At 43.7% G+C, this 13750-nt stretch overlaps 1 protein-coding gene across 1 annotated transcript in view; it reads left to right on the top strand.

Annotated features, from left to right (window-relative positions):
• The window catches only part of golga7 (golgin A7), a 42394-nt gene extending 32765 nt beyond the window's left edge, over positions 1-9629 (top strand). Inside the window, exons 5-6 of the mRNA XM_070865947.1 lie at positions 2834-2898; positions 8169-9629. Of these exons, the coding sequence (XP_070722048.1) occupies positions 2834-2881 (48 nt within the window). The 3' untranslated portion in view covers positions 2882-2898; positions 8169-9629. The remainder of the gene's footprint in view (positions 1-2833; positions 2899-8168) is intronic.
• Positions 9630-13750: the final 4121 nt, after the last annotated feature.

Genomic DNA, 13750 nt, shown 5'->3' with positions numbered 1-13750 from the left:
AAGTTGGCATGCAGGTACAGCAGGCGGTGAAGAAGGCAAATGGTTTGTTGTCCTTCATAGCTAGGGGATTTGAGTATAGGAGCAGGGAAGTCTTACTGCAGTTGTACATGGCCTTCATGAGGCCTCAGCTGGAATATTGTGTTCAGTTTTAGTCTCTTAATCTGAGGAAGGATGTTCTTGCTATTGAGGGAGTGCAGCAAAGGTTCACCAGACTGATTCCAGGGATGGCTGGACTGTCATATGAGGAGAGACGGGATCAACTGTGCCTTTATTCACTGGAGTTTAGAAGGATGAGAGGGGATCTCATAGAAACGTATAAGATTCTGACGGGACGGGACAGGTTAGATGCGGGAAGAATGTTCCCGATGTTGGGGAAGTCCAGAACCAGGGGACATAGTCTTAGTCCTAAATGGCCTACCCCTTATCCTGAGATGAGGAGAAACTTCTTCACTCAGAGAGTTGTTAACCTGTGGAATTCCCTGCCGCAGAGAGTTATTAATGCCAGTTCATTGGATATATTCAAGAGGGAGTTAGTTATGGCCCTTACGGCTAAAGGAATCAAGGGGTATGGAGAGAAAGCGGGAAAGGGATACTGAGGGAATGATCAGCCATGATCTTATTGAATGGTGGTGCAGGCACGAAGGGCCAAATGGCCTACTGCTGCACCTATTTTCGATGTTACCTGCCTTTGCTCTACATCTGATATCCTTATCTAATAATCTTTTGGGGTGGGTGGGGGGAGGGAGGGGGAAGAGAGTTACATATTTCATTACCCTTTGTATGGAAAAAAAATCCATCCAGATTTCACTTCTAAATGGCCTAGCTTTAATTTTCCGAATATACCTCCTAGTTCTTGATTCTCCCACCAGAGGAAATAGTTTATCTGTTCTTTCTTTTATAGAATCCTTTTATCAGGTTGAGGACCTGGATTAGAGCACCCTGTAAGTGTCTACACTCAAGGAATACATAGCATGTTTATGCAACGTGTCCTCGTAACCCTTTCTTCCTTGAGGTGCGGTGCCCAAAACTGAACGCAGTTACTCCCAGATGGGGTCTGACCAAGGCTCTGTACAACTGAAGCATCATTTGCTCACTTTTTTGAAACCCAACCCCCTTTGAGATGAAGGCGATGAGCCTTTACTGATTACTTTTTGTACCTGTGCAGTAGCTTTGTGATTTCTGGTCACAAGTGGAGGAAATCCTCGAGCTCTTCCACTGCTCCGAGTCTCTCTCCATGAAGGAAATTAGTGTTGTCGGATCGATAGTGAATGACCTCACAATTGCTCACATTGAACTCCATCTGTTGTCGCTTTGCTCACTCACTTATAGTCTACCCGTTCCCCCTTGTAACGTTCTACTTCCATCTACACAACTTACTGTGCCTCCTAACTTAGTGACATCTGCAAACTTGAATATTCAACTGAATTCCTTCATCCACTTCTCTTCTGGATCTATAGTTCCCTCATTGTCTCTCTCAATCTCTGGACTTTCTTGAGGCTTATAATAAATTTACAAGTGAGAAGTGACTGAAGTAGCATGGTGATGCTCCTTCACGGACCTTTGGGCTGCCATCAGCTGCAAGCCCTTTTTGCCCGATAGTCAACATTCACGGTCAACTTTCCAAAAGTATTGAAGACAAACCAAACAAGGAACAATGCGTTGAAATTAATCATATTTTGCTCAGTTTTTCATTTTCAGCATTTGGCTGCAGAACGCACTCCTTTAACCTTGCACAATGGTGGATTTCTTGGCTTCCCTTCGATCTGTGTAATGAGGGGCATGGCAGTTAATCAGTTACTTTTGCCGAACCACATAGGTTACAGATTGTCTGCAGCTGCCACTAATAACCGTACAAGTGAAAAATTGTTTGGGAAATTAGATCTGACCTGGTTGGACTCCAAACAATGAAAATGTTCTTTCTCTGCCTGTGTCTGGTCGTACAAAGCTTGATTGGACCTACCCCGATTTCGTTGACATTGTCACTGACACCAATTCCTTTTCTAGTCACTGCTGCCCCTCGCTATTTGAACAATATTTGCTGATCTGACGAATAAATAATTCTCTGCAGCAAATATTTCTGATGGTCTTTGTTAGGAATCGGTGTGAAGAACATGGAATAGTGGCACTCTTGTCATACCTATATATGTGGATTCCTCTCTTTCCCTTTTCACTTTTTCTACGCGCGAGGATGGGATTCCACTGGCCTCTGCAGCCCTTTGATACTTTAGTCAAGTGGCTCTTTGTTGTGTGGATCAGTGGGCAATTTGACCATGGAAGTCGTCACAACAAAATCCGCTCCTGTCCTCGCCCAATGTCCACATGTGTACACGTTCCCTGTTTGGGAGCATTGGATGCTTTGCTAGTGCTGTAGCCAAGGGCTGCTGAGGCCAGGTTGCAGCACAATTGCTGCCTAACCGGAGATGAACTCACACCATCGACCAGGCACTGCATGTGGGACCTTCTGATTTTCACAGTACACTTGAGTGGTGCATTTGCCTCCACTGCTGTTGGGGAGTTTGTGAAATCCTGTTGGTAGAACAGAGAGTGGGAGGGTTCTCAAAAAAAACAATTCTGATATTCATTAATGTTTTGCTAACAAATTAAAAAAAAACTTTTGAGGGCTGCAATTAGGATAATTGGGGAAGCTAAGGTTATAGTCTGAATCAAAATTGGCGACACAGATAAATTAACGAAGCTTCAGGATCTGTATCAATATTTCTCTCTTTACATATTCAATTATTTACAAATGACCACAAAAGAAATCTGCTGCATTGAACTGTGCCACTGATGCTTCGAATACCCCATGTTGTTTCCTTAATCCTGGCTCTTGCAGATCGAGATCTCCATTTATGAAGACAGAAGTTTTGGCAGTGGCAGATGAAGTGTGAAAAATGTAAGGTATGAACTTGCAGGACTGGTCAAAGCTCTTGTTTTGAGTTTAGAAGGATGGGAGGTGATCTAATTCAAGCACACAATTCTTAAGGGGCTTGACCGGTTTAATACTGATAAAATGTTTCCTCTGGCTGGGGAACTAGAACTTCAGGTCACAGTCTCAGAATAAGGGGTCGGCTATTTAGGACTGATGAGAAATTTCTTCACTCGAAGAGTTGTGAATCTTTGGAATTGTCTACCCCCCAGAGAGCTGCGGGTGCTGAGTCGTTGAGTATATTCAAGGCTGAGATTTATACATTTTTGGGAACTTGAGGAATGTGGGGATAATGCGGGAAGGTGGAGTCATAAGAACATAAGAACATAAGAAAGAGGAACAGGAGTAGGCCACACGGCCCCTCGAGCCTGCTCCGCCATTTAATAAGATCATGGCTGATCTGATCATGGACTCAGCTCCACTTCCCTGCCCACTCCCCATAACCCCTTATCCCCTTATCGTTTAAGAAACTGTCTATTAGTATCTTAAATTTATTCAATGTCCCAGCCTCCACAGCTCTCTGAGGCAGCGAATTCCACAGATTTACAACCCTCAGAGAAGAAATTTCTCCTCATCTCTGTTTTAATTGCGAGAGGGATGGAGTACAAAAGCAGTGAGGTCCTGCTGCAACTGTACAGGGTATTGGTGAGGCTGCACCTGGAGTACTGCGTGCAGTTTTGGTCACCTTACTTAAGGAAGGATATACTAGCTTTGGAGGGGGTACAGAGACGATTCACTAGGCTGATTCTGGAGATGAGGGGGTTACCTTATGATGATAGATTGAGTAGACTGGATCTTTACTCGTTGGAGTTCAGAAGGATGAGGGGTGATCTTATAGAAACATTTGAAGTAATGAAAGGGAAAGACAAGATAGAGGCAGAGAGGTTGTTTCCACTGGTCGGGGAGACTAGAACTAGGGGGCACAGCCTCAAAATACAGGGGAGCCAATTTAAAACTGAGTTGAGAAGGAATTTCTTCTCCCAGAGGGTTGTGAATCTGTGGAATTCTCTGCCCAAGGAAGCAGTTGAGGCTAGCTCATTGAATGTATTCAAGTCACAGATAGATAGTTTAACCAATAAGGGAATTAAGGGTTCTGGGGAGCGGGCGAGTAAGTGGAGCTGAGTCCATGGCCAGATCAGCCATGATCTTGTTGAATGGCGGAGCAGGCTCGAGGGTCTAGATGGCCTACTCCTGTTCCTAATTCTTACGTTCTTATGTTCTTATGTTCTTAAATGGGTGGCCCCTTCTTCTAAGATTATGCCCCCTAGTTCTAGTCTCCCCCATCAGTGGAAACATCCTCTCTGCATCCATCTTGTCAAGCCCCTCATTATCTTATATATTTCGATAAGATCACCTCTCCATTCTTCTGAACTCAAATGAATATAGGCTCAACCTATCTTCATAAGTCTACCCCCTCATCTCCGGAAACAACCTAGTGACCCTTCTCTGATCACCTCCAATTCAAGTATATCCTTAAATATGTTACCGGGAGTAAATTTTCTACCGGGTGACTGCATGCACAAGACGGAATAACTTAGCATCATGCAGTCCAAGTCCAGTGCACAGGAAATAACTCCAGGAATCTGCAGCACACATCTGTGCAAAAAATCAGCATTTGAAAGTGATTTGTGTCCCAATCAAGTATGTGGCTTTATACCAATGAAGAGCTGAAGTTAAATTTGTTGAAGTCTTGCAGAATTAGATACCAACATTTTTTTAAACTGTCTTTGCACCACTAGTTTTCATTAGGAATTACTTTAAGGCTTAAAGTGAATGGCAAATTTATCTTGGTGTGTAGTTTGCACGAGCAGAGATTTAGATGACAGATGCATCCTGAGAATTTTTGCACTGTTAAGATGAAAGATGTCGGTGCTGGACAACACTATTTGCCTACTTTCTCTGATTTGAGGAGGTAAATGGGTTCAAAACAAGTTTATAAAAAAAAGTCTCGCTCGCTCGCGCGCGTTCTGTGTCTCGCTCGCTCGCGCGCCCTAGGAGTATTCAGAATAAGGTGGACGAATTAACTGCGCAGATAGCAGTTAACGGGTATGATGTAATTGGCATCACGGAGACATGGCTCCAGGGTGACGAGCATCCAGGGGTATTCAACATTTAGGAAGGATAGACAGAAAGGAAAAGGAGGCGGAGTGGCATTGCTGGCTAAAGAGGAAATTAATGCAATAGTAAGAAAGGACATTAGCTTGGATGATGTGGAATCAGTATGGGTGGAGCTACGGAATACCAAGGGGCAGAAAACGCTAGTGGGAGTTGTGTACAGACCGCCAAACAGTAGTAGTAAGGTTGGGGACAGCATCAAACAAGAAATTAGGGATGCATGCAATGAAGGTGCAGCAGTTATCATGGGTGACTTTAATCTACATATTGATTGGGCTAACCAAACTGGTAGCAATGCGGTGGAGGAGGATTTCCTGGAGTGTATTAGGGATGGTTTTCTAGACTAATATGTTGAGGAACCAACTAGGGAGCTGGCCATCCTAGACTGGGTGATGTGTAATGAGAAAGGACTAATTAGCAATCTTGTTGTGCGAGACCCCTTGGGGAAGAGTGACCATAACATGGTAGAATTCTTTATTAAGATGGAGAGTGACACAGTTAATTTAGAAACTAGGGTCCTGAACTTAAGGAAAGGTAACTTCGATGGTTTGAGGTGTGAATTGGCTAGAATAGACTGGCAAATGATACTTAAAGGGTTGATGGTGGATAGGCAATGGCAAACATTTAAAGATCACATGGATAAACTTCAGCAATTGTACATCCCTGTCTGGAGTAAAAATAAAACGGGGAAGGTGGCTCAACCGTGGCTAACAAGGGAAATTAAGTATAGTGTTAAATCCAAGGAAGGGGCATATAAATTGGCCAGAAAAAGCAGCAGAACTGAGGACTGGGAGAAATTTAGAATTCAGCAAAGGAGGACAAAGGATTTAATTAAGAGGGGGGAAATAGAGTGCGAGAAGAAGCTTGCCGGGAACATGAAAACTGACTGCAAAAGCTTCTATAGATATGTGAAGAGAAAAAGATTAGTGAAGACAAATAAATGTAGGTCCCTTGCAGTCGGATTCAGGTGAATTTATAATGGGGAACAAATAAATGGCAGACCAATTGAACAAATACTTTGGTTCTGTCTTCACGAAGGAAGACACAAATAACCTTCCGGAAGTACTAAGGGACCGAGGGTCCACTGAGAAGGAGGAACTGAAGGATATCCTAATTAGGCGGGAAATTGATGGGATTGAAGGTCGATAAATCCCCGGGGCCTGATAGTCTGCATCCCAGAGCTCTTAAGGAAGTGGCCTGAGAAATAGTGGATGCATTGGTGATCATTTTCCAACAGTCTATCGACTCAGGATCAGTTCCTATGGACTGGAGGGTAGCTAATGTAACACCACGTTTTAAAAAGGGAGGGAGAGAGAAAGCGGGTAATTATAGACCGGTTAGCCTGACATCAGTGGTGGGGAAAATGTTGGAATCAATTATTAAGGATGAAATAGCAGCACATTTGGAAAGCAGTGACAGGATCGGTCCAAGTCAGCATGGATTTATGAAAGAGAAATCATGCTTGACAAATCTTCTAGAATTTTTTGAGGATGTAACTCGTAGAGTGGACAAGGGAGAACCAGTGGATGTGATGTATTTGGACTTTCAAAAGGCTTTTGACAAGGTCCCACACAAGAGATTGGTGTGCAAAATCAAAGCACATGGTATTAGGGGTAATATACTGACGTGGATAGAGAACTGGTTGGCAGACAGGAAGCAGAGAGTCGTGATAAACAGGTCCTTTTCAGAATGGCAGGCAGTGACTAGTGGAGTGCCGCAAGGCTCAGTGCTGGGACCCCAGCTCTTTACAATATGCATTAATGATTTAGATGAAGGAATTAAGTGTAATATCTCCAAGTTTGCACATGACACTAAACTGGGTGGCAGTGTGAGCTGTGAGGGGGATGCGAGGAGGCTGCAGGGTGACCTGGACAGGTTCGGTGAGTGGGCAAATGCATGGCAGATGCAGTATAAAGTGGATAAATGTGAGGTTATCCACTTTGGGGGCAAAAAAGCAAAGACAGAATATTATCTGAATGGTGGCAGATTAGGAGAAGGGGAGGTGCAATGAGACCAGGGTGTCATGGTACATTAGTCATTGAAAGTTGGCATACAGGTACAGCAGGCGGTGAAGAAGGCAAATAGTATGTTGGCCTTCATAGCTAGGGGATTTGAGTATAGGAGCAGGGAGGTCTTACTACAGTTGTACAGGGCCTTGGTGAGGCCTCACCTGGAATATTGTGTTCAGTTATGGTCTCCTAATCTGAGGAAGGACATTCTTGCGATTGAGGAAGTGCAGCAAAGCTCCACCAGACTGATTCCTGGGATGACTGGACTGACATATGAGGAGAGACTGGATCAACTGAGCGTTTATTCACTGGTGTTTAGAAGGATGAGAGGGGATCTCATAGAAACGTATAAGATTCTGACGGGACGGTACCGGGTAGATGCGGGTCGAATGTTCCCGATGTTGGGGAAGTCCAAAACCAGGGACATTGTCTTAGGATAAGCGGTACGCCATTTAGGACTGAGATGAGGAGCAACTTCTTCACTCGGAGAGTTGTTAACCTGTGGAATTCCCTGCTGCAGAGAGTTGCTGATGCCAGTTCATTGGATATATTCAAGAGGGAGTTAGATATGGCCCTTACGTCGAAAGGGGATCAAGGGGTATGGAGAGAAAGCAGGAAAGGGGTACTGAGGGAATGATCAGCCATGATCTTATTGAATGGCGGTGCAGGCTCGAAGGACCGAATGACCTACTCCTGCACCTATTTTTTATGTGTCTCGCCCGCCCGCCCTGCGTCTCGCGCGCCCGCCAGTTGAGCATTGCTGGGTTTGTGCAAAAAGAGTTGGATTTTGTTTCTGGCAATGGTACATCTTGCCTTGGGGAGTGATCACTTGTAGTAAAAAAAAATATTAAAAAATAAAACGCTAAGTTCCTTGGCACTGGTCTCTCTCAAATTGGGGTTAATGTGCATTGGCAAGCGAGAGTTGATGTAGCCTTAACTTTCTCCCTGGGAGTGCTCAGTGCTGATACTTGGAGTGATGGAGATGGAGAAACGATCAATTTGCTGGAACGGATCTCCCGTGCTCTGATGAGCACTAAAGATGCTTTTATGTGGAGCTGGATTATATTCTATTGTGACTGGGCATGTCCTCATTTATTTCATTTTATTTTATTTACCAGTGGGACCAAGGCCGCTTCTGCTGGGTATTGATTCTGCATCGAACACGTACCCTACCTCATCTCTGGACTAGCATTCCACAAACTCTTGAGGACCTTGGTGCCACTTAAAAGTTGGATGATTTGCAATCTACTGTATCCTCAAATAATATATACTATGTGTGGGGTGGGGGGAGCAAATATTGTGATCAAATTATAATTTTCTGAATTGTTTTCTTAAAAATTAAAACAATTTTATAAATGAACATCAGCAGAAGTCCGAAAGAAAAAGTGTAAGAGGTGTTTGGTTTGTACGGTGGTGATGCTCTCTGGTAGTGTAAGTTCATAGCTGTCTGAAGCCTTGGATATTTGCCATTATTAGTCCAACACTAATTTAAGAAGTTGTTCTCTCCTAATGTGTTGTAGACACGTGCGTGTGTGCTAGTACCAGTTAACCCTAAGAGTACTGGAAGCTTTCGACACCTCAGTCAAAACTTGTGTTTGGTTTTGCTGATTTTAATTCTACGAAATTGCCTCATTTGGTTTGGCAGATGAGGTCGCTACCAGGTGTAAAATGATGCTGTGAAAACTAGGAGGTCCCAGGTTAGTTGGCTAACCTCAGCCAGCGCAGCAGATCAGGCACTAAAATTGTCCAGTATATCGATATTGTTCAATAGATTGGGCGGTTAACATTGGCTCGGGTTTCTGCTCCATGTCCAGCAAAGCCCCCGCTGATGGAACTGTGTGTAGAAGTTTTGGACAGGATCAGGCTGTGATTGGGCTTCATGTAGCCTTTCAACAGTCACTGGCTCAACCCACCAGTGGTCCTGTGCCCTAGCACACGCTATGGGGGAGAGAAAATGTTGAGTGCTGTGAACAAAATGAAGACAAACGACCTAAGATTGTGGTAGAAGGCTCCTGATGTAATTGAGACTGGTTGACAAAGGAAAACTTAGGGTGTTGCTGGGAGGTTCGGCACAATGGATTGTTAAATGAAGTGTGTCAAGGCTGTGAAGATATTGGAGGTGTTTGAGGGACATCTCGAACCATGAAAATAAAACCAACGATTTTTTCGGTCATCGAGCTCTGAGAATGTGTTGATGCGGACCCCACACATGGCTCTTTTTTTAGTATCACAGGCAATTCAATTTTTTTTAATGTAAACTTCTGGGAGCTTTCTCAATAAAAGTTTCACTGCTGGCATCCCTGACTGCTGTACAGAAGCTATTGCATTACATCATTGAGATGGTAGATTAGGGGTACAGTAGAAGGAAAGGGTGCTTTACCGAGGAATAAGTCTTTTATTGAAGTTTTTACACGTGTGTGTGTGTATGTAATTAAAGGTTGAATGTTTCGGCAGACAGCTGAGTCTTTTCCAATTGTATATATTTACATAAAACATTGGGTTGTCCTTTTTACATTGAGCCAGATTCAGGAGAGTGGTGCGGTACTGGTCTCTCGGTGCTACCCCTCTCCATTCACTCCCCCCCCCCCCCCCCCCCCCCCCCCCCAATTTACCATATACAGGCCAGAAACAGCCATGGATTCCAACGGCATTTCACAAGAGCCATAAAAAATGGGTTTCTGGCGTCCATTGGCTGCACTACTGCAATGTGAAAGCACGTTTTCACAACCACGTAGATGCATTAGAAAGGTGCATTCCATACTCTTAGCGGTTCATAACTTGTAGCTTTTAGCTACTAGGGCTTGTTCCCCAGGGAACTCTGTGGCTCAGTAAGATTAGCTCATTTAAATTTTGGCTTATTTGTGTTTCTCTCGTCAAAAATGACAACTTTAACGCCATCTTCTAGACCTGCAGTTTGTAAACACTTTTTTGATATATTGTAATTTTTTTTAGTAGTCTGTCATGGGTTTTTCAAAGAAGAAAAATGTTGAGAAAATGCCATTTGTACTTTGTCACAAACCAAACGTTTTAACTGTGTTCGGTGTTGTGCAGACTGTTTCTTCGCGGGATTTTGCTGCTTGTTAGTGTGTCTAAAGAAAAATACAAAGCCTGACCTTGATCCCGGGAAAATAATTTGAACAGAGTCCAAGACAATTGGCTGTCAATCATGTCTGACACTAAATCTGACCTTGTGTGACCCCGGGTGCGCAAAAGGGAAGGGGTTTGAGTTGTGCAGTGGAGTAGAACGAGCAGAACACTGACCTTTCAGTTCCAATCCCGCTCACACTGGCGGACTGAAAGTCTCTTCAGGACGACTGTGAAGGGGAGTCTGGGTGGGGTGGAGAAGGGGGTGGGGAATGGTGTCACGCCAGTTCCCAGTGGACACATGTCCATAGTATAAAACTGCCTGTAATTTGACTGGCACTAATTGGGCAATCTCACCCTGAGAGGCCACAGGCAGGGTCAGCAGAAATCAACAGGAGATTTGTTTATGAAAAAATCTGCAGGACTTTTCAATTCAACTCTATTGGTGTGCGTTCTTTCCCACATTCACATGTTATAACCTTTAAAAGACCAAATCAGTTGATGCCTTAACTTTTTCCACTCCGATCTATCTTGAATTTAATAAATCCAGGTTCTGAATTCTATTTCAACTTTGGTAAAGATACTGAGCTTTCGATAGAAAGCTTCAGATTTTTGTGCGGTGACAAATGAATTTTTCCAGCCCCCACGTCTTTTCCCCTGACATTGGCCATTTCCAAGGCTCCAGAAACGGCACAGAACTAAATGTTGTTAACTTGTATGGGTGTGGGGGGTGCGGGAGGAAAGAGAGCTTCTTTAGGGGAGTTTGATCAGTGACACACTCTCTTGTCTTACTGCTGGCCCTGAGGGTAGAGGTGGTGTGTGAAGTACAAATCTCTCCATTGCTGTGGATGGAGTGGGAATTTGTTTAGCGGCAAGCGGAAAGAAGGCTGTACCCTATCTCTTATCTGCGCATTGCATCACCTCCGAACATTTGGAAATGTACCTGGTTGCAGAAAGACCAAGCATATGCACTTCCCAGAACTGCTGTCCTTTACATCGTGATTATCACAAAACAAAATTCACCTCAAAATGAAGCAATAACCGTCATGACGAAACTGATGTTTGGTTATTGTTTGTGACTGCTGTTTCGGGACATCAATTTTTAAAGTATAATATACTTTAGGAGGTCCATATGAGTGAGTGTGAGAGTTTTTTGATGCTAGATTTAAATCAAAGAATCACAGAAATTTACAACACAGAAGGAGGCCATTTGGCCCATCGTGTGCATGCCAGCTGACAAAGCTATTCAGCCCCAGTCCCACCTTCCAGCTCTTGGCCCATAGCCTTGTAGGTTATGGCACTTCAAGTGCATATCCAAGTACTTTTTAAATGCTATGAGGGTTTCTGCCTCTACCACCCTTTCAGGCAGTGAGTTCCGGACCCCCACCACCCTCTGGGTGAAAATTCTGCAAATCCCCTCTGATCCTCCCCTCAATTACTGTACATCTATGTCCCTTGGTTATTGACCACTCTGCTAAAGGAAATAGGTCCTTCCTATCCACTCTATAGGCCCCTCATAATTTTATACACCTCAATTAGGTCTCGTCTTCACTTCCTCTGTTCCAAAGAAAACAGCCCCCATGTTAATCTTCTGGGGGGGGGGCACAGTTGAGAAATGCAGGAACAAATGATGTGAAGCTTTATTCTTTGCATTTCTGACATACTTAAGTCTTTCAATAAAAATGAAATGCCTTGCATGCCAGTGATTACAGTGGAAACTGTGGAACCCTAACCTTTGCTGCAATTTATGGTGTTCGTATTTCTATTAAAAATGTTCTGCCCTGGAGCAATGAGGCCTTGCAAAATAACGGCAGACTGCCCGTCGTTGTCCTAAGAAGGCAAGAGAATTCGGAGCGCTTGCAATTCCTTTCATCACAGTGGGGTTCGGTACAAGCAGCTCTGTGACGTTAAATGATCCAAGTAGTTTCACTGCATCTGACAGGTCGTCAGCTGCACTTGGACTTTGAATATTGGGAAGAATTAAATCCGGAATGGCTAACTGCAATCCCAATCTAGCAGTGGGCTGAATTTTAACACATCCCTAACTCTTGACCTTGTTGTGATTTGTTCCTTCCTAACTTTTTGAGGACTGCAGCACTGGCCAAAACTCCATTGGGCTTGTCCTTGGTGGGCTGGGGTGGGGGGGGGGGGGGCATAAAATACTCCTTCGTAGCGTTCCTTTTAAGAAGCGGGTTTAAAGCTTGCTGTATTGACCTACTTGTAGGGCACACCCCAGGCTTTCTCACCAGGGGGGAAAAAAAGTTACCGGTCCATAAATAGGTCACACCATAAACTTGTTCCTTTTGGTTTAATAAAAGTGTGATCTTCACGCATGTTAACATGGTAAGCGTACAGGACTTGGTGTGCTAGTTGCATATTTTTATATCCATTAAGTGTAACCAGTTGACGTGGCTAGATTTCTAGAGAGTTTTTACGAAAACCAGTGTGAAATAGGGGAACAACTTTCTTGTATCCAGGTGTGATGTGAAGTTCTGGTGGTGGTACTACCACACAGGCAAGCAAAGGACAGACAAAGCTTTTGAGGCTTTTAAAAGAAAAATTAAATGAAGAAGCCGATATCGAAAAGAATATTTGTACAAAACCCTACCTGTTTATACAATGAATTAATACCACTCCAATTGGCATTGAGTTTGATACACAAGTACAATAATTGCATTGTGTATGAAAGCACTGCCAATCTTTGACAAATGTTGTGTGACTTGGGTGAAATTAATGTAGCACCTTCTGAAACCTACCATAACCCGAAGAACCTCGTTGTTTATATCGTGTGCCTGTCTCCTAAGAAGCTTTCGATTCTATTTTATTACTGTATGCTGGAGTCACACATGCTGTTTTTAAAATCTGTCCTTTGATACAATTTCACTTGCTTGTTAATATATTGTATTTTGTTTTCTATCTTTGCTGATTAAAAAAAACAAAAATAAAATGCTTCAACAGAAGTTGGTGTTTCCTGAAGGTGTTTTGCATTGGATGACTCCCAAACAGCTTTTTGCGGTGGGGGGGGACTTCTGATGGAAACTAACTTTTTTTTCCTTGTTTGCTGCCCAATTTCAAAATGGTGTCGGGGAGTTTTCCTGCATCACTTGAATTCTGTAATAAATGCTTTATTTGTGTTTGGGCCATGTTCATCTCAGATTGTATGGCATGACGCCAGAATTGGAGGAGCGTAGAGATCTCTCAGGGCTGTCAGGCTGGAAGAGATTACAGCGATGGGGAGGGGCGAGGCCATGAAGGGATTTGAAAGCAAGAAAGAGAATTTTAAAATCAAGGTTTTGCTTAACCATGAACCAATGTAGGTCAGTGAACACAAGGGTGTGATGGGTGAGCGATACTTGGTGCGAGTTAGGACACGAACAGCAGAGTTTTGGTTGACCTCGTTTACGGAGGGTAGAAAGTGGAAGGCCGGCCAAGAGTGCTTTGGAGTAGTCAAGTCTAGAGGTAATAAAGGCATGGATGAGGGTTTCAGCAGCAGATTAGCTGAGGCAGGGGAAGTTATGGAGGTGGAAATAGGCAGTCTTGGTGAAGGCATGGATATCTGGACGGAAGCTCAACTCTGTCAAATATGACACCAAGAATGCAAGAATGCAAACATCAG

This window comes from Pristiophorus japonicus, chromosome 22, assembly GCF_044704955.1.
Source record: "Pristiophorus japonicus isolate sPriJap1 chromosome 22, sPriJap1.hap1, whole genome shotgun sequence".
NCBI classification, from domain to species: domain Eukaryota; kingdom Metazoa; phylum Chordata; class Chondrichthyes; family Pristiophoridae; genus Pristiophorus; species Pristiophorus japonicus.
Note: the sequence above shows the minus strand (reverse complement) of the source record. Positions and strands in the feature narration are given on the sequence as shown.